The sequence below is a fragment of the Ranitomeya variabilis genome, chromosome 1 (assembly GCF_051348905.1).
Source record: "Ranitomeya variabilis isolate aRanVar5 chromosome 1, aRanVar5.hap1, whole genome shotgun sequence".
In the NCBI taxonomy this organism is placed as follows: Eukaryota; Metazoa; Chordata; class Amphibia; order Anura; family Dendrobatidae; genus Ranitomeya; species Ranitomeya variabilis.
In genome coordinates this window covers 590,933,727-590,953,976 of record NC_135232.1, presented here as the reverse complement: position 1 = coordinate 590,953,976, position 20,250 = coordinate 590,933,727, and the positions used below count along the sequence as shown (strand labels likewise).

Sequence of the window (20,250 nt, the reverse complement as noted above, 5' to 3'; positions counted from 1 at the left end):
CAGAGTGGCGCCGCCCGCCAAATCGGACCCAGTGTGGCGCCGCCTGCCAAATCGGACCCAGAGTGGCGCCGCCCGCCAAATCGGACCCAGAGTGGCGCCGCCCGCCAAATCGGACCCAGAGTGGCGCCGCCCGCCAAATCGGACCCAGAGCGGCGCCGCCCGCCAAATCGGACCCAGAGTGGCGCCGCCCGCCAAATCGGACCCAGAGTGACCCGGGCCACCAAATCGGACCCAGAGAAACCCGGGCCACCAAATCGGACCCAGAGAGACCCGGGCCACCAAATCGGACCCAGAGTGACCCGGGCCACCAAATCGGACCCAGAGTGACCCGGGCCACCAAATCGGACCCAGAGTGACCCGGGCCACCAAATCGGACCCAGAGTGACCCGGCCCACCAAATCGGACCCAGAGTGACCCAGCCCACCAAATCGGACCCAGAGTGGCCCGGCCCACCAAATCGGACCCAGAGTGACCCAGGCCACCAAATCGGACCCAGAGTGACCCAGTGCACCAAATCGGACCCAGAGTGACTCCGCCCGCCAAATCGGACCCAGAGTGGCCTCAACCCTGAGGGGCTACAACTACCAAACCAGCGCCTGAGGGGCACCCAAGTGTGAAAGTCTTGCAGGGTCAGCCTGGGCACCATTCCAAAGCACTATCTGTAGTTCCTTCAGGAAATACCCATCTAGTTCTTTTTATATTTTGATAGATCGGGTGATTATAAACACGGCGATACCAAATATGTGTATTTTTATATATTTTTAATTATTTTATTTAGAAGGGGATGATTTTAAACGTTTATATATATATATATATATATATATATATATATATATATTTTTTATATTTTTAAAAACATTTTTTTTTTACTTTTGGCATGCTTTAATAGTCTCCATGGGAGATTACAAGCTGCCACAATCCGATCGGTTCTGCTATATACAAGCGATGATCAGATCGTCTGTGTGTAGCAGAAATGCTCACTTGCTAAGAGCGATGACCACTGGGTGGCGCTCATTGTAATCTGGCTATGACAACTACAGGGGCCTCCTGCAGACCCTGGGTTGTCAAGCCAACCCATTGGCGACCCACAGTCATATGACACGGGCGCCGATGGGTGGAATTAGTGATGCGTTTCTGGTGCAAGCATGTCTGATATTCCACCTGCGGCTGTTAGGGGCACATGTCAGCTGTTCAGATCAGCTGACATGTGCCGGAAAAGTAGCAGGCTCATCACCGGAGCCCGCAGCAGACAGGGAGAGCCCACCTTAGATGTAACTATATGTCTAAGGTTGGAAAGCGATTAAGAGGGTATTTCCATCTTTATATATGGATATTTAAGGAAAGTACATGTAAAAACAAGCACTTATGCAATTTACTGCTTATTAAAATTTTCAACCGTTCTTAAGATATCAACACTTATCTTTTGTTTACAACCTGTTGCCTTGGAGACCGACCACTGCTGCTAGACAGTAGAACATGCGTAGTACTTATAATCTCTTTTCTATCTAGCTTCTAAGCACTGTTCCAAAGCTGGCATGCATTGCTGGAGTGCGCCCTTAACTCTTAATCCTGTCCAGCTTCAAAGTAGTGGTTTACAAGCTAGACAGCAGTGGTGGTCGGTCTCCTTGGCAACGAACTGTAAATATGTTAATATCTCAAGATCGGCTGCAAATTTTAATAAGCAATACATTGCAAAATTGCTTGTATTTTCAAGCTCCATCCAAGAATATCCCTCTATACGAAAATGGGAATAAACCGTAAGCTATAGCAGAATTAAAGAGAGACTATGAAAGATCGGTTAACAGTATAAGACCTGCTTGATGATGGTTTCCATGTACCAACTGATATTTTTTGACACTGTACAATATAAGAACAGTTGATAAAGATAAATTATACACTTTTCTTCCATCGAGCCTCACCTCCCAATAAAGAGAATCATCAAAACATTCAGCATCAGACGGAGCTCCAAAGATGGGTAACTTCAACATAAATCCTGTGTGATAAATGTTAAAAAAATCTGTATTATGTTTTTTTCTTCACAATTTTCAAGTTTTTAAATAAAAATTATAATTTCCTTTTAAAATGTTAAAAATACGTTTACAATGTTTCCATATGGTGCAGCTGAAATATATGACATTTTAATAAGGGAGAAAAAAAATCATACAATGAACAGCAAACAGCATGGGGCGATCAAGTACAATGATCAACAAATCTCTGGTCGATTGTGGCGATCCTAACATGATGTGGTAACATGTCGCCACCTAGTGGCTGCATTATAGAATGCAACATAAATCCCTTTGCTGTGAACATAGTTTGCAAAAAAAAAAAAAATATATATATATATATATATATATATATATATATATACCATATATACATCTTTAGAATTGAAAGTCTCCACTGATATCTGAATAAGATAGCTCACCTACGATAATTCCCCCGAACAGAGCAAATCCCAGTGCTACCATAAGGGCAAGACCCTGATAGACAGCTTGAGAATGGGCAGTGCGCGTAGAGTCAGCAATTAAAGGGAACACATCACTCATTCTGGAGGAACAAAAATGGAAAAAAAAGGAAATGCTTTGCCTATATGGTATAAGGCAGAAAGATGGATAAATAAATATGTATAGATGGATAATAGAGTGATGGATAGACAGACTCACTCACCCACCACCATAGATGTCGGCAGTCGCTGTAAATGCCACTATGGCTCCAATCATTGCCCCCAGGACGCCAGGCATACCGTGCAAGTTGTGGACCCCACATGTGTCCTGAATCTTCAGCTTGGAGTCCAGGATCGGCTGCAGATAAAATAATAGAATAAAACATAATCACGAGAGAATTGGGGCCTAACCTGAAGGGGCAAGAACAATTACAAAACAAAGCATGTAATGAGAATGCTACAGATTACTCGTACTCTGGTACTGAAGCATTAAGTCTGTCAGATATTTTACAATACAAACTGCATACATTATGGAAAAGATCTCTTGGACATGATCAAGCTGGTGTACTTACTCTTAAAATCCTGGCAAAAATGGCTACCTATTGTTATTTGAAAGTTTAAACTCAATATCTGAGCAGACAACTTTAATTGAAAGATCCTCAGGGCTCCTCTTCCCTGCTGCTGCTGAATTCTCACACTGCTCAGTACATACTGCAGCTCTCAGTCAGCCTCACTGGACACAGACTGAAACACTTTCAAATGTGATATGTCGTTATTAGTCATTAACATTAAGTACTTGCATATACCGTAAATAGCGAAGGCACAAAAAAATGAATTTGAGGTAACCATGACAGATCGTGTATGCATTTTCTAATTTACTACTGGACAATATAATAGTGAAGATTGCATTCACCGTCAAAAATTTGTATCCAAGAGTAGAAATAATACCGGCTAGAGACCCAGCAATCATGGCACCAAAGGGAGTCAACATCATTTCTGCAGAAGTTCCCACTGCAACACCACCAGCTAAGGCTGCATTCTGAATGTGAACCTAAAGGGAGGAGACATCACATTTAGGTAAGGAAACACACTATTGTATATTCTCGTACACAGGGGGCAGTATTATAGTAGTTATATTCTTGTACATAGGGGTAGTATTATAGTAGTTATATTCTTGTACATAGGAGCAGTATTATAGTAGTTATATTCTTGTACATAGGGGCAGTATTATAGTAGTTATATTCTTGTACATAGGGAGCAGTATTATAGTAGTTATATTCTTGTACATAGGGGGCAGTATTATAGTAGTTATATTCTTGTACATAGGGAGCAGTATTATAGTAGTTATATTCTTGTACACAGGGGGCAGTACTATAGTGGTTATATTCTTGTACATGGGGTAGTATTATAGTAGTTATATTCTTGTATATAGGGGCAGTATTATAGTAGGTATATTCTTGTACATAGGAGCAGTATTATAGTAGCTATATTCTTGTACATAGGAGCAGTACTATAGTAGTTATATTCTTGTACATGGGGCAGTATTATAGTAGTTATATTCTTGTACATAGGGGCAGTATTATAGTAGTTATATTCTTGTACATAGGGGCAGTATTATACTAGTTATATTCTTGTACATAGGAGAAGTATTATAGTAGTTATATTCTTGTACATAGAGAGCAGTATTATAGTAGTTATATTCTTGTACATAGGGGGAAGTACTGTAGTAGTTATATTCTTGTACATAGGGGACAGTATTGTAGTTATATTCTTGTACATAAGGGGCAGTATTATAGTAGTTATATTCTTGTACATAGGGAGCAGTATTATAGTAGTTATATTCTTGTACATAGGGGGCAGTATTATAGTAGTTATATTTTGTACATAGGGAACAGTACTATAGTAGTTATATTCTTGTACATAGGAACAGTATTATAGTAGTTATGTTCTTGTATTTAGGGGCAGTATTATAGTAGTTATACTGTATTCTTGCACATGGGGCAGGATTATAGTAGTTATATTCTTATACATAGGGGCAGTATTATAGTAGTTATATTCTTGTACATAGGGACAGTATTATAGTAGTTATATTTATGTACATAGGGGCAGTATTATAGTAGTTATATTCTTGTACATAGCAGCAGTATTATAGGAGTTATATTCTTGTACATAGGGAGCAGTATTAGGCCAGTCTCACACGTCCAGATAATTCCGGTACCGGAAAAATCGGTACCAGAGTTATCCGTGTCCGTGTGTCCGTGAGCTCACGTAGGCCGTGTGCCGCCCGGGTACCACACGGACCGTGCAGGAGAGACAGCGCTACAGTAAGCGCTGTCCCCCCTGTGTGGTGCTGAAGGCTGCATTCATCTCTTCTCCCCCGCAGCGTTCGCTAGAGAGAAGAGATGAAAGATCAATTTTTTCTAATTTTTTTGTTAAAAATAAACTTTGCTGGTGTCCTCCCATCCCCAGTGCGCCGCCAGGCCCCTTGCAGATGCAGAGAAATACTCACCTAGCTCCCGCGATGTCTCCTCTCTCCTCTCCGCGATGCAGCTTCTTCCTGTATGAGCGGTCACGTGGTACCGCTCATTACAGTTGATGAATATGCGGCTCCACTCCTATGGGAGGTGGAGCCGCATATTCATCACTGTAATGGGCAGCACCACGTGACCGCTCATACAGGAGAAGCAGCGGCGCGGAGAGGAGAGAGGAGACATCGCGGGAGCTAGGTGAGTATTTCTCTGCATCTGCAAGGGGCCGGGAGGCGCACTGGGGATGGGAGGACACCAGCAAAGTTTATTTTTAACCAAAATTAGAAAAAATTGATCTTTCATCTCTTCTCTCTAGCGAACGCTGCGGGGGAGAAGAGATGAATGCAGCCTTCAGCACCACAAGCTGGGGACAGCGCTTACTGTACATAGGGGCAGTATTATAGTAGTTATATTCTTGTACATAGGAACAGTATTATAGTAGTTATATTCTTGTACGTAGAGGGCAGTATTATGGTAGTTATATTTGTGTACATAGAAGCAGTATTATAGAAGTTATATTCTTGTACATAGAAGCAGTATTATACATAGGGGCAGTATTATAGTAGTTATATTCTTGTACATAGGGGGCACTATTATAGTAGTTATATTCTTGTACACAGGAGCAGTATTATAGTACTTATATTCTTGTTCAAAGGAGCAGTATTATAGTAGTTATTTTCTTGTACATAGGAGCAGTGTTCATATTAGTTATATTTTTGTATATTTCTTTTTTTTACAAAATACACTTATTATGAAAACTATCTCCTCCGAGGGTAAATTAAATATGAAATATTTGCTTTATCCAAATACATTATATAAATTGTGCTCATTTCGATGCTTACCATATCCAGCTTGCCTTCATTATTTAACATAGATGACAAGGCAAATGTGGATAATGTGCAAGCAGCCAGAGAGTAGTAGGTGTTCAACACTGTCCGATGTTGGTCATCTCCATGGGCTGTGACGGCAGAATTGAAGCTGGGCCAGAACATCCACAGGTAGATTGTTCCTAGGGGAAAGAAAACATTTAAAGGGGAGTTCTAGTTAAAGTAATACTTTGACATGTTGTTCAGATATTACAGTGGATAAATAATAACTTTTAAAAAAATGGCGTAGATTCCCCTATATTTTGGATAACCAGCCAGGCAAAACTCACAGCTGGGGACTGCAATCCCCAGATGTCACCTTCAGCAAGGCTGATTATCAAGAATAGAGGGGTCCCCACGCTGTTTTTTTTTTAATCATTTAACTAATTTTCAAATAATGACTTGGCGTCCCACCCACTTTTGACAACCAGCCTTGCTAAAGCAAACAGCTGGGACTTGTATTCTCAGGCTAGTAAGGTGCCATTGATATTGCCCCTCAGCCATAAAAGGCGCATCTACTTGACGCATCAATTCTGGCACTTTGCCTGGCTGTTCCCACTTGCCCTATAGTGGTGGCAAGTGGGGTTCATATTTCTGAGATGGCACCTTTGTATTGTCTGGTTACATCAATCCCACGGCTTAGTAATTGAAAGGCGTCTATAAGACACTTATCCATTACTAATCCTATTGTTATATGGAAAATACAGACACAGCCAGAATAAAGTCCTTTATTTGAAAGAACTACACAGACTCCTTTAATGATTCTAAATTAAACGATACTCATGTTCATTGAAGCCCTCATCTACTGTAATAAAACAAAAATAAAAAGCAACCATATCCCTCAACAATCCGTCGTTCTGTCACAGTGAGATTCCCGCTAGCATAGTGAGAAAAATTCTCATGGCGAAGATAAACTCTATGAGCTCAGCACTGCACCATGAGACTTTCTCACGGTGCTAATGGGGATCTCACCAAGGTCACCACAGTTCAGGGGCCCAGCTGGGAACTCAGCCTCAGTGACCTGCGGTAACCTCGATGACATCGCCGCTAGCCAGTGATGCTGCGCTCACAGCAGCTCATTCATCGGTGGTTCTCAGCCTGGATGGTTGCATCTTGGCTCTGTCAAAGTTGAAAACTGTTTATCCCCAGACATGGATTATGCCATGGGACAGAATGATGGACAGGTGAAGGATTACCAGCCTGAGAATACCAGCCCCCAGCTGTTTGCTTTAGCAAGGCTGGTTATAAAAAATGGTGGGAACCCCACGTAATTTTTTAAAATTATTTATTTATTTAAATAATTTAAAAAAACAGCATGAAGACCCCTCTATTCTTGATAACCAGCCTTGTTGAAGCTGACAGATGAGGGCTGCAGCCACAAGCTGTGAGTTTTGCATGGCTGGTTATCAAAAATACAGGGGAACCCATTTTTTTTATTATTATTTATTTAGAGTGCAGGCACCAGCTGATGAACACTCCCATCAGCCGCTCCTGATCTCGCTTTTATTATCGGCAGCATGCATAGGCTGATGGGAGCAGTAGTCCCATCAGCTGACACCAATGACCAGAGGTAAGCTAATACCTCCGATCACAGCTGCGGGCTCACACTGTCATTTGACAACATGGGAATCACGGCTGTCTGACTGGTGCTAATGATTTTACCGCCGTTCAGAAGTGATGTTTGCAGCGCTGTCATGCACATGACAGCGTGGCAAACACTGGATATCTGAGACCCCATTCAAGTGAATGGGCTCTGGATTCAAGTCCGGGTACTGTTTTTTAACTGTTCAGCCAAACCCGTTGGACCCAAAAATCCAGGCGTATGTCAATCTCTAGTTATAATGGATAGTGATCACATGATTATGAAGAGCTCACTATGGTGAAGACAAGTTTGGAGTCTGCTATTTTGTTTATTGATCTAAATAAATAATTGCCCCAAATATTTGTGAAATGTAATTAGCAGGAATATACCTATCATGGCGAAGAGGTCTGAATGATAGACAGATCCTTCCCTCTTACGGCTCTTCTCCAGATGAGGTCTGTACAGCACACGCGATACCACTAGCCCAAAATAAGCTCCAAATGTGTGGATGGTCATGGAGCCCCCGGCATCTTTGGCCTTATGAATAGAGACCAGGCAAAAATGACATATCAAATATATAGTATGAGCCCTAAACTTATGACTCAGAAAGTAATTTTATGGTGACCCTCTGTATTCTTTGTGACATGGGTTTCTAGAAATGTGAGGAGCACTGCAACTAGGAGTGAAGAGCTACATGGAGAAGAAGGGAGGAGCAACAGAAAAAGAAGAAAGGGAAGAGAAGATATTGAGGGATTTTAGAGCTGTAGAGACTCTGTTACTGTATGTAACCAATGTGGACAGTATCAAGATATGTCTACAAGACTTCAAACCTCTCAAGAATGGAAACCTGTAGGATTTCGAGACTAAGTGGGTCTAGTATGCTTTTTATTCTTGACCTATATTACTGTTAACAAGTAGAAGAAGTCTATATGATAAGGGCAAGATTGGACATGATGACCTCTTATGGATATTTTTATGGGCCCAGTAACTCTTTGTCACTTACCCCAACTATGTTGAGAATAATGTACTCGTTGATGCCAAAGAGAGTCACTTCAAATAGAGTCATGACGATCAGCTGGATAGGACTTGTCTTGCCAAGGAGAGCTCCGAAGGAGATGAGAACAGCTCCGGTGCAGAAGTCGGCATTGATCATACTAAGAAGAAAGGAGAACTATATGTAAGTGACTAAAAGTCTAAAAACCATCTCCGTGACCATGTCCTTCAAAACCATAACCTTTTAGAATGGTTCCTCAAAAACTCTGCTAGTACAAATCTGGCTGAATAAGACCTAAACTCATTTTTCTCAAATGGATGGCCTACCTACATTCAGCAATGGTGGTCCATTAGTCCATAGATCACACAACCAGATCATGACTAAAACTGCCATATGGTATGAGGCAATGCTAGCGTGAACAACCAATGTTCGTTTTGGTCTTCACTATGAGATCTGCTTGTCAAGGATTTAATTTATGGCATTTGTTATGCTATCTTAGGACTATATGGCACTATTATTTGGTTATTTTATGGCGCTATATTAATACTGTGCGGAACATTTAAGTCAGCACTATACGCGAGTACTGCTGTGTTAGAAATAAATTATAGAGTAGCATATTTAAGAGCCAGAGTCCCGTTCTTGGGATTGTTGGTACGACCAATCAGTAAGTTATGCCCTATCCTACGGATAGGTGATAACTTTCAGTTGTTTGAATGGCTCTTTAGTTAACTAATCACTTAGTACTTAATAGATACATATAAGAAATAGAGACCTGTCAACAGCAGCTTGTTGATGGTTTCCGAGAATACATGATTGTTTTAATGTAAAATTAAAACACTAAAAATATATACTTTTACTATACATTTTGAATAACTGATTATAATATTTGATACCAACATTATAAATGTGAAACTAGACAAATAGTATAATGATTTATAATCCCCTCCCCCCAAAACAAATAACAATAAGGACACATAAGAATTAGAGATCTGACAACAGAAACTTGTTAATGGTTTTCCAGGAACAACATTTATATCGTATATATGTATGACATGGATGTTTATTGCATCAATGACAATAGTTTAAATGTAAATCTAGGTTTAGATTAAAATATATTCCAAAAATACACCGTAATAAGGACACATAAGAATTAGAGATCTGTCAACAGCAACCTTTTGATGGTTTCATTACATATGTAAAGGATTAATGTATTAGCTACCCATAGTGCAAATGTAAATCCAGGTTTGAATTGTAGTATAATGATCTGGAATGCTCCCACCATAAAAGAAAAAAAAAATATAAAGATACATACAAATTAGAGATTTGTCAACAGCAACTTGTTGATAGTTTCCAGGAACTACATGATTGTTTTAATGTAAACCCCACAACATACACAAATTAGAATATATTGTATTTATATGTGATCGATGATTATTATATTAGAGAACTATAGTGAAAGTGTAAATTCAGATTTTGATTATTTTATAATCAGAGGCGGACACTGACAGCTCGGGGCCCCTGTGCAAGAATTGTGGGGGATGGGGACACAGCAGAGAGGACTGATGTCAGCTCCCTGCTGCTGCCGTGCCGTGAGCTCTTCTACCCAGACCTCTTCTCTGTGGGAGATGCTGAGGGGAATAGAACATAGTAGGGTGTACAAGACACACTGTAAGGGCAGAGACAGACTGCTGTATTTCTCGTGCGAGAATCGCATCGCACTGCATGGACTGGCCGCACCTCTCCTGACCTGAGCAAGACAGCGTGATGGATTACTATGCAGCTGTCAAGCTCAGGTCAGGAGAGCCGACAGCCAGTACGAGGTTTACAATGCGATTCTCGCACGAGAAATATGTCAGTCTGTCTCTGCCCTAAGTCCTGCTCTTCCCCCACTAGGTGTGATGTGCGGCTGCGGGCCCCCTGACTACAGGTGAACACTCACTATTGGGTTGCGCCATGCAGGAGGACACAGACGGCAGCCAGTGAGCGCTCTCACCAGTCTTGTGGGGAAGGCGTTCGTTAGCCAGCATCTCTTCATGCATGATATGCCCCCTTTTTGAACTCCTGCACTCTGCGCACCGCTCTCGCCGGCTCTGGGTATCCACATGATTACGGGCAAGAAAGGAGCCCGATGCTGCATTGCACCAGTATGTCCACCCCTGTGTATAATAATTTATGGCCTTCCTCCACTAAATTGGAAGCATAACAATTATTATTTCAATTTTTCGGTAAAAGAAAAAGTTTTTAAAAGGATGTTTAATGATTTATTACAATATATATATATATATATATATATATATATATATATATATATATATACATATATATATATATTATCCAGTGAGGATTTGTAACTCATAGACCATGTCTGGTAGTGACAGGGTTCAGGTCTCAGGTTTCCATTGATCTATTGATATAGCCGGTTATGACATGCAGATCAAACACTGCTTAGGATAAAGCATGGTTTAATTTAAAGGCTAAATTCCACCAACTGTATTTTTTTTGTTTTCTTTTAATTTATTTATTTTTTCTATTTAGTAAAATCACCTGCCGGATTACAGGGGTTGTAAACTTCTGAGCGTCCGTTTAATATGCATAAAGCAATCACCAGTCCATTTCTTCTGTCCATGCAGACTATCATCAAGAGTGAATTAAAAGAAGTGATTACCGGAAATCCCCTACAGTATAGACTCAAGAGAACACTGCCCCCAGTGGCCAGATTTTCATGAAGTGGCCAAAAAGAAATAAAAAATGCAGAAATATTACAGCGGACGGTAGATAACTTTCACTTTATCTCTTGCCAAGTACATTTCATCTTTTTTTTTCTCTTCGTTTAGGACTTGAAAAAAGAAAAAAAAGTTGAGCAATGGTTCAAAGCAAACAGTGGATTTCTGCCAACTCCCAGCTATTTATTGATCAGTCTCAGGTGACCAGTTGTGATCATGGCCTTATCACGAATCCTCACCTCTCTATACCAACATGGATTTTTCCATCATGGAAGCCATGAAAAAATCCTTGGATGAGTGTGGACCACTGGAGACCAAATGATGCGATCAGGAAATTGAAGGCAACGCTGCTGAAACCGTAAAGCTTTAGGAAAGTCATCAGAAAGCCAAAGCCTATAAAGATCATGGTGTGGACATCTTGGAAACCTATAAAAAATATAAAATGGCGACTAAAAACAATAAAAATGTAATGAAATCATTCCAAAAACATTTTGTTGTAATTACTATTAATATACACCAGAGGGCGAAATAACTCAATATTCAAACCTCTCTTTATAATCATTGATTTAACAATTAAAAAGAAATTATAGCAAAAGATGTACGGAAAACATTTATAGAGGAGCCAAAGTCATACAGTATATTACTATACTTTTAATAAAATGCCATAATAATATATATATATATATATATATATATATATATATATATATATATATATATATACAGTACAGACCAAAAGTTTGGACACACCTTCTCATTTAAAGATTTTTCTGCATTTTCTTCAAAGTAGCCACCTTTTGCTTTGATGACTGCTTTGCACACTCTTGGCATTCTCTTGATGAGCTTCAAGAGGTAGTCACCGGGAATGGTCTTCCCAAAGAAGCTTAGCACTTGTTGGCCCTTTTGCCTTCACTCTGTGGTCCAGCTCACCCAAAACCATCTCAATTGGGTTCAGGTCTGGTGACTGTGGAGGCCAAGTCATCTGGCGCAGCACCCCATCACTCTCCTTCTTGGTCAAATAGCCCTTACACAGCGTCGACCAATCAGTGACAGGCACAATCACAGTGTGATGTAGGCGGCAGCGCTGAAGGAGGACAGGGGCTGCAGGCTTTACTATTGATGCTGCCTATGCATCATCAATAGTAAAAAGATATAATGTTAAAAATAATTTTTTTAAAAAAATCGTGCTATTCTCACCTTCCGGCGGCCCCCGAAGCCTTCCCTATCCTCGCGATGCTCTCGGCAGCTCCGTTCCCAGTAATGCTTTGCAAAATGACCCCAGATGACTTAGGATCATGCGAGAATGCTACGTCATCACGGGTTATTGTCGCAAAGCATCACTGGAAACGGACCTGGCAGGAGCATCGCTAACTCCTGGGCTGGATCCGGGGGCCGCCGGAAGGTGAGTATATGACTATTTTTTATTTTAATTATTTTTTTTTTACAGGGATATGATGCCCACACTGTTATATACTACGTGGGCTGTGCTATATACTATGTGGGCTGTGTTATATACTCCATGGCTGTGCCTGTGCTATATACTTCGTGGCTGTGCTATATACTTCGTGGCTGTGCTATATACTACGTGCACTGTGCTATATACCACGTGGATTGTGCTATATACTATGTGGACTGTGCTATATACTAACTGGACTGTGCTATATACTACATGGCTGTGCTATACACTACATGGGCTGTGCCTGTGCTATATTCTACGTGGCTGTGCTATATACTACGCGGACTGTACTGTGCTATATACTACATGGACTGTGCTATATACTATGTGGGCTGTGTTATATACTACATGCACTGAACTATATACTACATGGATTGTGCTATATAATATGTGGACAGTGCTATATACCACATGAACTGTGCTATATACTACTTGAGCTGTGTTATAAACTACTTGGCTGCTATATACTACATGGCTGTGCTATACACTACGTGGGCTGTGATTGTGCTATATACTACGTGGCTGTGCTATATACTATATGGCTGTGCTATATACTACATGGCTTGCTATATACTTCGTGCTCTGTGCTATATACTATGTGGGCTGTTATGTACTACGTGGACTGTACTATATAATACGTGGGCTGTGTTATGTACTACGTGGACTGTACTATATACTATGTGGCTGTGTTGTATACTACGTGGACTGTACTATATACTATGTGGACTGTACTATATACTACGTGGATTGTGCTATATACTACGTGGACTGTACTATATACTACATGGCTGTGCTATGTGCTACATGGCTGTGCTATATGCTTCGTGGGCTGTGTTATATGCTACGTGGCTGTGCTATATACTACGTGGGCTGTTATATGCTATGTGGCTGTGCTATATACTACGTGGGCTGTGTTATATGCTACGTAGCTGTGCTATATGCTACGTGGCTGTGCTATATTCTACGTGACTGTGTTATATACTACGTGGCTTTATTGTATACTACATGGACTGTACTATGTGGATTGTGCTATATACTATGTGGGCTGTTATATGCCAAGTGGCTGTGCTATATGCTATGTGGTTATGTTATATGCTGCGTGGCTGTGCTATACACTACGTGGCTGTGTTATATACTACGTGGCTGTGCTATATGCTATGTGGGCTGTGTTATATGCTACGTGGCTGTGCTATATACTACGTGGCTGTGCTATATACCACGTGGGCTGTAATATGCTACGTGGCTGTGCTATATGCTACATGGGCTGTGCTTTATGCTACATGGGCTGTTATATGCTAGGTTTACGTTTACTGCACAAGTTCGGTCATACATATTCTAGAATACCCAATGCGTTAGAATCGGGCCACCATCTAGTCTACTATATAATTGTCTAAGGGTCACTTCCATCCTTCCGTCCTTCTGTCTGTCTGTCTGTCATGGATATTCATTGGCCGCGGCCTCTGTCTGTCATGTAATCCAAGTCGCTGATTGGTCGTGGTAAAACAGCCACGACCAATCAGCGACGGGCACAGTCCGGCGGAAAAATGGCCGCTCCTTCCTCCCCGCAGTCATTGCCTGCTCCGTACTCCTCTCCAGTCTGCCCTCACACAGGGTTAATGGCAGCGGTAACAGACCGCATTATGCCGCGGTGTAATGCACTCCGTTACCGCTGCTATTAACCCTGTGTGACCAACTTTTTACTATTCATGCTGCCTATGCAGCATGAATAGTAAAACGATCTAATGTTAAAAATAATAAAAAAAATTAAAAATCGTTATATACTCACCATCCGTCGGCCCCCGGATCGACAACAGGCCTTTCCCACTCGCGACACTCCGGTAACCGGTCCATGCTGCGATCTCGCGAGATGATGATGTAGCGGTCTCGCGAGACCGCTACGTCATCATCTCGCGAGACCGCAATGCACTCTTGAGACCGGAGCGCACGAGCAGCGTCGGTAACCGCTTCGCTTGGATCCGGGGGCTCCGGAAGGTGAGAATATAACTATTTTTTATTTTATTTCTTTTTTTTAACAGGGATGATGCCCACATTGCTATATACTACGTGGCTGGGCAATATACTACATGGGCTCTGCTATATACTACGTGGATGGGCAATATACTACATGGGCTGGGCAATATACTACATGGGCTGTGCTATATACTAAGTGGCTGGGCAATATACTACGTGACTATACGTGGGCGGCGCAATATACTGCGTGGACTGCGCAATATACTACGTGAGCTGCGCAATATACAACGTGAGCTGCGCAATATACAATGTGGGCTGCGCAATATACAATGTGGGCTGCGCAATATACAATGTGGGCTGCGCAATGTACAATGTGGGCTGCACAATATACTATGTGGGCTGCGCAATGTACTGCGTTGGCTGCGCAATGTACTGCGTTGGCTGCGCAATGTGCTGCGTGGTCTGCGCAATGTACTGCGTGGTCTGCGCAATGTACTGCGTGGTCTGCGCAATGTACTGCGTGGGCTGCGCACTGTACTGCGTGGGCTGCGCAATGTACTGCGTGGGCTGTGCAATGTACTGCGTGGGCTGCGCAATGTACTGCGTGGGCTGCGCAATGTACTGCGTGGGCTGTGCAATGTACTGCGTGGGCTGTGCAATATACTACGTGAGCTGTGCTATACACTACGCATACATATTCTAGAATACCCGATGCGTTAGAATCGGGCCACCATCTAGTATATATATATATTATACAAAATCATTTTACAATTCTACACTTTCTGTTTTAGTTTGAACTAATCAAAATTATTAGAATAAATATTCCCTATGTACATGAATATAACTACTATAATACTGCCCCTAGGTACAAGAATATAACTACTATAATACTGACCCCTGTGTACAAGAATATAACTACTATAATACTGCTCCTATGTACAAGAATATAACTACTATAATACTGCCCATATGTACAAGAATATAACTACTATAATACTGCCCCCTATGTACAAGAATATAACTACTATAATACTGCCCCTATGTACAAGAATATAACTACTATAATACTGTCCCCTATGTACAAGAATATAACTACTATAATACTGCCCCCCCTGTACAAGAATATAACTACTATAATACTGTCCCCTATGTACAAGAATATAACTACTATAATACTGCTCCTATGTACAAGAATATAACTACTATAATACTGCCCCTATGTACAGGAATATAACTGCTATAATACTGCCCCTATGTACAAGAATATAACTACTATAATACTGCCCCTATGTACAAGAATATAACTACTATAATACTGCCCCTATGTACAAGAATATAACTACTATAATACTGCCCTCTATGTACAAGAATATAACTATTATAATACTGCTCCTATGTACAAGAATATAACTACTATAATACTGCCCATATGTACAAGAATATAACTACTATAATACTGCCCCTATGTAGAAGAAAGTGACTAGTGAGTGTCTTTAGTGTTGGATGCTCTCCCTGTAGTTTTGTCGGTCAGTGGAGCCGCTTTGTTCTCCATGTCCTTCCCTTTAATGATTCATCATGCCATCCAAGTATAATATTTTAATTTGCTCTGTTCCTTTCTGCGATGATCTGGAACAACAGCCTCTTAAAATCTATCAGGCATGAAATGTCCAGACCAGAGCGGTTCTCTACTGTAACCCTGGTCGAGAGTTCAAAGGAAAACACAACTGTCTTATTTGTCAGAGAGACTATGATTTTTTGCTGAGCCGTGTATCTAATCCAATCATGTGTGATACTGTCAGCTGAGCTTTATATCTAAGCTGGTCACATCCATGGATTTGTCATGTTGGGTGATGGCTTCATATGTTTCCATTCACTGACAGCAAGCAGGTAATTTTTCTCACTAGTGACAGCTGCTGGATTTTGCAGATAGGGATCTAGTACCCTCGTTCCTGACATGACATGCCCATTTTCTGTTTACCGCTCACCGCCCCTGAATAATTGACACAAATTTCTTCTTTTTAATGACAGGTCTGGTATTTCAGGTTGTATCATGAACATGGAAACTGCCTGTGAAATCTCACAAGTGTTTTCATCACTATAGAACCTGTCGCTGACAGACATTCGTTAAGTTCTCTTTACTTTTCTTCCAGGTGAAAGATTTCCAAATCCTGGAAAGTCCTGATACTTTCATGGTTTTACAGACCCACCAGCGATGACTCAATACTAAACAAGAGGACCACTGGGGAGTGGTTGCTCAAGCTGGGGACCACCAGAGAAGTGCTGGTCTGTTACAGGCCAAAAGGGACTAATTGCTTGACTAAATGCTTGACCAAAGAGCCACCTGGCCATAGATGTTTACCCACAGAGCCAACAGGGAGTGCTTGCTTTAAAAGTAGGCCACCTGGGAATCATTGCTTAACAATAAAGCTACCTGGAAGTGGCCTTAATTGAAAAGACCTAACCAGAGAGCCACATGTGAATAGATGGTTAACTTCTGGGCCTCCAGGAACTAGATACTTGACAAAAAGACCACCACAGAGTGACTGCTTATGCACTGGACCACTAGGTAGTGAAAGAATTACTGTAAAACCATCGGGAGAACATGAAATGGCCATAGGACTGCCAGAAGGACTAGACACTTAACCACATGGCAACCTGGGAATAGATGCCAGCCAAAAGTGATTTCATAACCACAAGGCCTTCAGGGAGTCATTTCGAGTTACCTGGGAATGGTTGCTTAATCACATGGCCACCTGGGAATAGTTACCTAACCATAGTGTTACATGAGATGCTTAACCACAGGGCAACCAGGGGTTCGTTGCTTAACCTTGGAGTCACCAGAAAGTGCTTGCTTAACCTCAAGGACACCATGGACTAAATGCTTGACTACAGAGTCCCATGGATATCAATGGTCCACCAAGCACTATATGCTTGACAATAGGGTCATCACAGAGTGGTTGCTTACCAAAATGTCCTCCAGTTAGTGAATGCCTTACTATGGGACAATTACAGGACCGGAGGACTACCAGACAGTAGATGTAGTAGACATTATGCCAAGTGCATGGGAAATCGGGTCACTCATGATCAGGAACTCTTCCATTAGGTCCCTCAGAGTTTGGAAACTATCCCATAAAGTTAGGAAGTACTGAGTGCTATTCTATGAGGCCAGGTAGGACTAGACACTATCCCATGGGGTCATTTAAGGGTATGTGTCCACGTTCAGGATTGCATCAGGATTTGGTCAGGATTTTCCATCAGTATTTGTAAGCCAAAACCAGGAGTGGAACAATTAGAGGAAAAGTATAATAGAAACATATGCACCAATTCTGCATTTATCACCCACTCCTGGTTTTGGCTTACAAATACTGACGTAAAATCCTGACCAAATCCTGATGCAATCCTGAACGTGGACACATACCCTTAGAATGGACATTATGGTATATTCCATGACTGGAAGCTTTCCTATTGGGTCACCAACATTGGATACTATTCCATGGAGGTCACTCCATACTGGAATCTCTCCCACCAGGTTACTAGGACAGGTCACTATTGATTCACTCCTCGGAGGTGGAGTACACCGTCCTGAGTCTATAGAGATCCGAATGTATTGGTTCAGGGGCAATTAACTGGAAATCTCTTTAAGGCCACGTTCACACTTTGCGGCATCCCTCTGCGGGTTCTCCCGCAGCGGAATTGATAAATCTGCAGGGCAAAACCGCTGCGGTTATCCCTGCAGATTTATCGCGGTTTGTTCCGCGGTTTCCGCTGCGGGATTACTCCTATACTATTGATGCTGCATATGCATCAATGTTAAAAATAATAAAAATTGGTTATACTCACCCTCTGATGTCCGGATCTCCTCGGCGCTGCACGCGGCGCTCCGGTTCCAAAGATGCTGTGCCGAGAAGGACCTTCGTGACGTCACGGTCATGTGACCGCGGCGTCATCATGGTCATGTGACCGCGACGTCACCACAGGTCCTGTTCGCACAGCAACTGAGACCGGGCGGCCGCGTGCAGCGCTGAGAGGTGAGTATAGCATCATTTTTTATTTTAATTCTTTTTTTTTACACTAATATGGTTCCCAGGGCCTGGAGGAGAGTCTCCTCTCCTCCACCCCGGGTAGCAACCGCACATTAGCCGCTTACTTCCTGCAACGTGGGCACAGCCCCATGCGGGAAGTAAGCGGTTCAATGCTTTCCTATGGGTGCAGAATCGCAGCGATTCTGCACAAAGAAGTGACATGCTGCGGGTTGTAAACCGCTGCGTTTCTGCGCGGTTTTTCCCGCAGCATGTGCACTGCGGTTTGCGGTTTCCATAGGGTTTACATGTTAATGTAAACGCTATGGAAACTGCTGCAGACCCGCAGCATCAAAATCGCCGCGGATCCGTGGGAAAACCGCAAAGTGTGAACGTGGCCTAACCAAAATGGAAAATGCCACCCGATTTTCAAGATGCACTATCCATATACGATAACTCCATCCGTCCTCCATATGTCACATATCCTAAATAATGTATACGAGGGTGTGAGTGGTTATTATTTTAGGAAGGGGTCCCACTTCCCTCCAAAAAGTGCCTCCAAATATAATGACATTGGCTCTGCTTGCTGTCACTGAACAGGAATATTCTTGTTAAACTGCAGTTTGTTACAAACTGAGACTTTGATACAATGTATCAGCGCAGGTCAAATGTTTCAAGACCGACAGGTTCCTTCTAGACTGAACCCAGTTCCAACAAAGCCTTCAATTCTGGTTTCCAATCAGTGACAGCAACCAGAGTTAATATGCAGCAAAAAAAAAAGTGGTGAAATGACCCCTTGAAATTAAGGGCTAACGACCCCAATAATTGAGTGATCAGTACTTACTTGGATAACGATAGTAGAAATCATTATCGTAGTCAGAGACGTTTTCGTGGTGCCAAGCGCTGGCATCCGTTTCGTGGTCGTACCGCACGAAGATGGCGAAAAGAATGATAGTGATGGCTTCGAGAAGGAGGCAGAAGAGGGGAAGTTTGACCCTCATGTTGGTGGCGTGAGTGCCCATGGCTATTGGTGAATGAGCGCAGCACAAGAGGCAGAAAGTGAAGTCCTATAAGACTGAAACATTTAATGTCAGAGCTGATCCCGCCCTGCACTCAGTGCAAGGACTTCCCTACACGGGACTCGGGGCACACCCTCCACCCCCTTGCCAGGACGTGTCCTAGCATATCTGACACTCCAAAGGTCTCCAAATCCTGACACAATCCAACTACAAGATGAGCTTAGGTGTACGGGAATGTCAACTTACACACACCAAAGGCTTTGATACAGCAGCTCGGCTCACACTGTCACTCATGGTAGCATTAGATACAACAGCTCAGCAGACAGTATCACACATGACATGACAATATCAGCTTCATTTTACATTCACTTTACAACCTGTCTACATTTATAATAGGTGATCAGCAGGAAGTGAAAGTCGTGCCAGTGCGTAATATCAGCTGCATTATCAGTTTTACACTGAGCTGGAAACATGAATCTTTTCTTACGAATCACATATAAAAAATATTACAATAGTGCCCATATGGACAAGACTACAGTATAATACTGCCCCTATGTACAAGAATATACCTACTATAATACTGCTTTTATGTACAAGAATATAACTACTATAATACTGCCCCTATGTAAATGAATATAACTACTATAAT

General features: G+C 42.0%; 1 protein-coding gene across 1 annotated transcript in view; it reads right to left on the bottom strand.

The window, feature by feature from the left end:
- The window catches only part of RHBG (Rh family B glycoprotein), a 36,668-nt gene extending 16,968 nt beyond the window's left edge, over positions 1 to 19,700 (bottom strand). The window contains exons 1-9 of the mRNA XM_077258310.1: positions 19,427 to 19,700; positions 11,376 to 11,562; positions 8,423 to 8,573; positions 7,809 to 7,956; positions 5,814 to 5,980; positions 3,357 to 3,494; positions 2,668 to 2,801; positions 2,426 to 2,547; positions 1,920 to 1,993 (exon numbers count right to left, since the gene is read on the bottom strand). Of these exons, the coding sequence (XP_077114425.1) occupies positions 1,920 to 1,993; positions 2,426 to 2,547; positions 2,668 to 2,801; positions 3,357 to 3,494; positions 5,814 to 5,980; positions 7,809 to 7,956; positions 8,423 to 8,573; positions 11,376 to 11,562; positions 19,427 to 19,604 (1,299 nt within the window). The 5' untranslated portion in view covers positions 19,605 to 19,700. The remainder of the gene's footprint in view (positions 1 to 1,919; positions 1,994 to 2,425; positions 2,548 to 2,667; positions 2,802 to 3,356; positions 3,495 to 5,813; positions 5,981 to 7,808; positions 7,957 to 8,422; positions 8,574 to 11,375; positions 11,563 to 19,426) is intronic.
- Between the last annotated feature and the right edge of the window lie 550 nt (positions 19,701 to 20,250).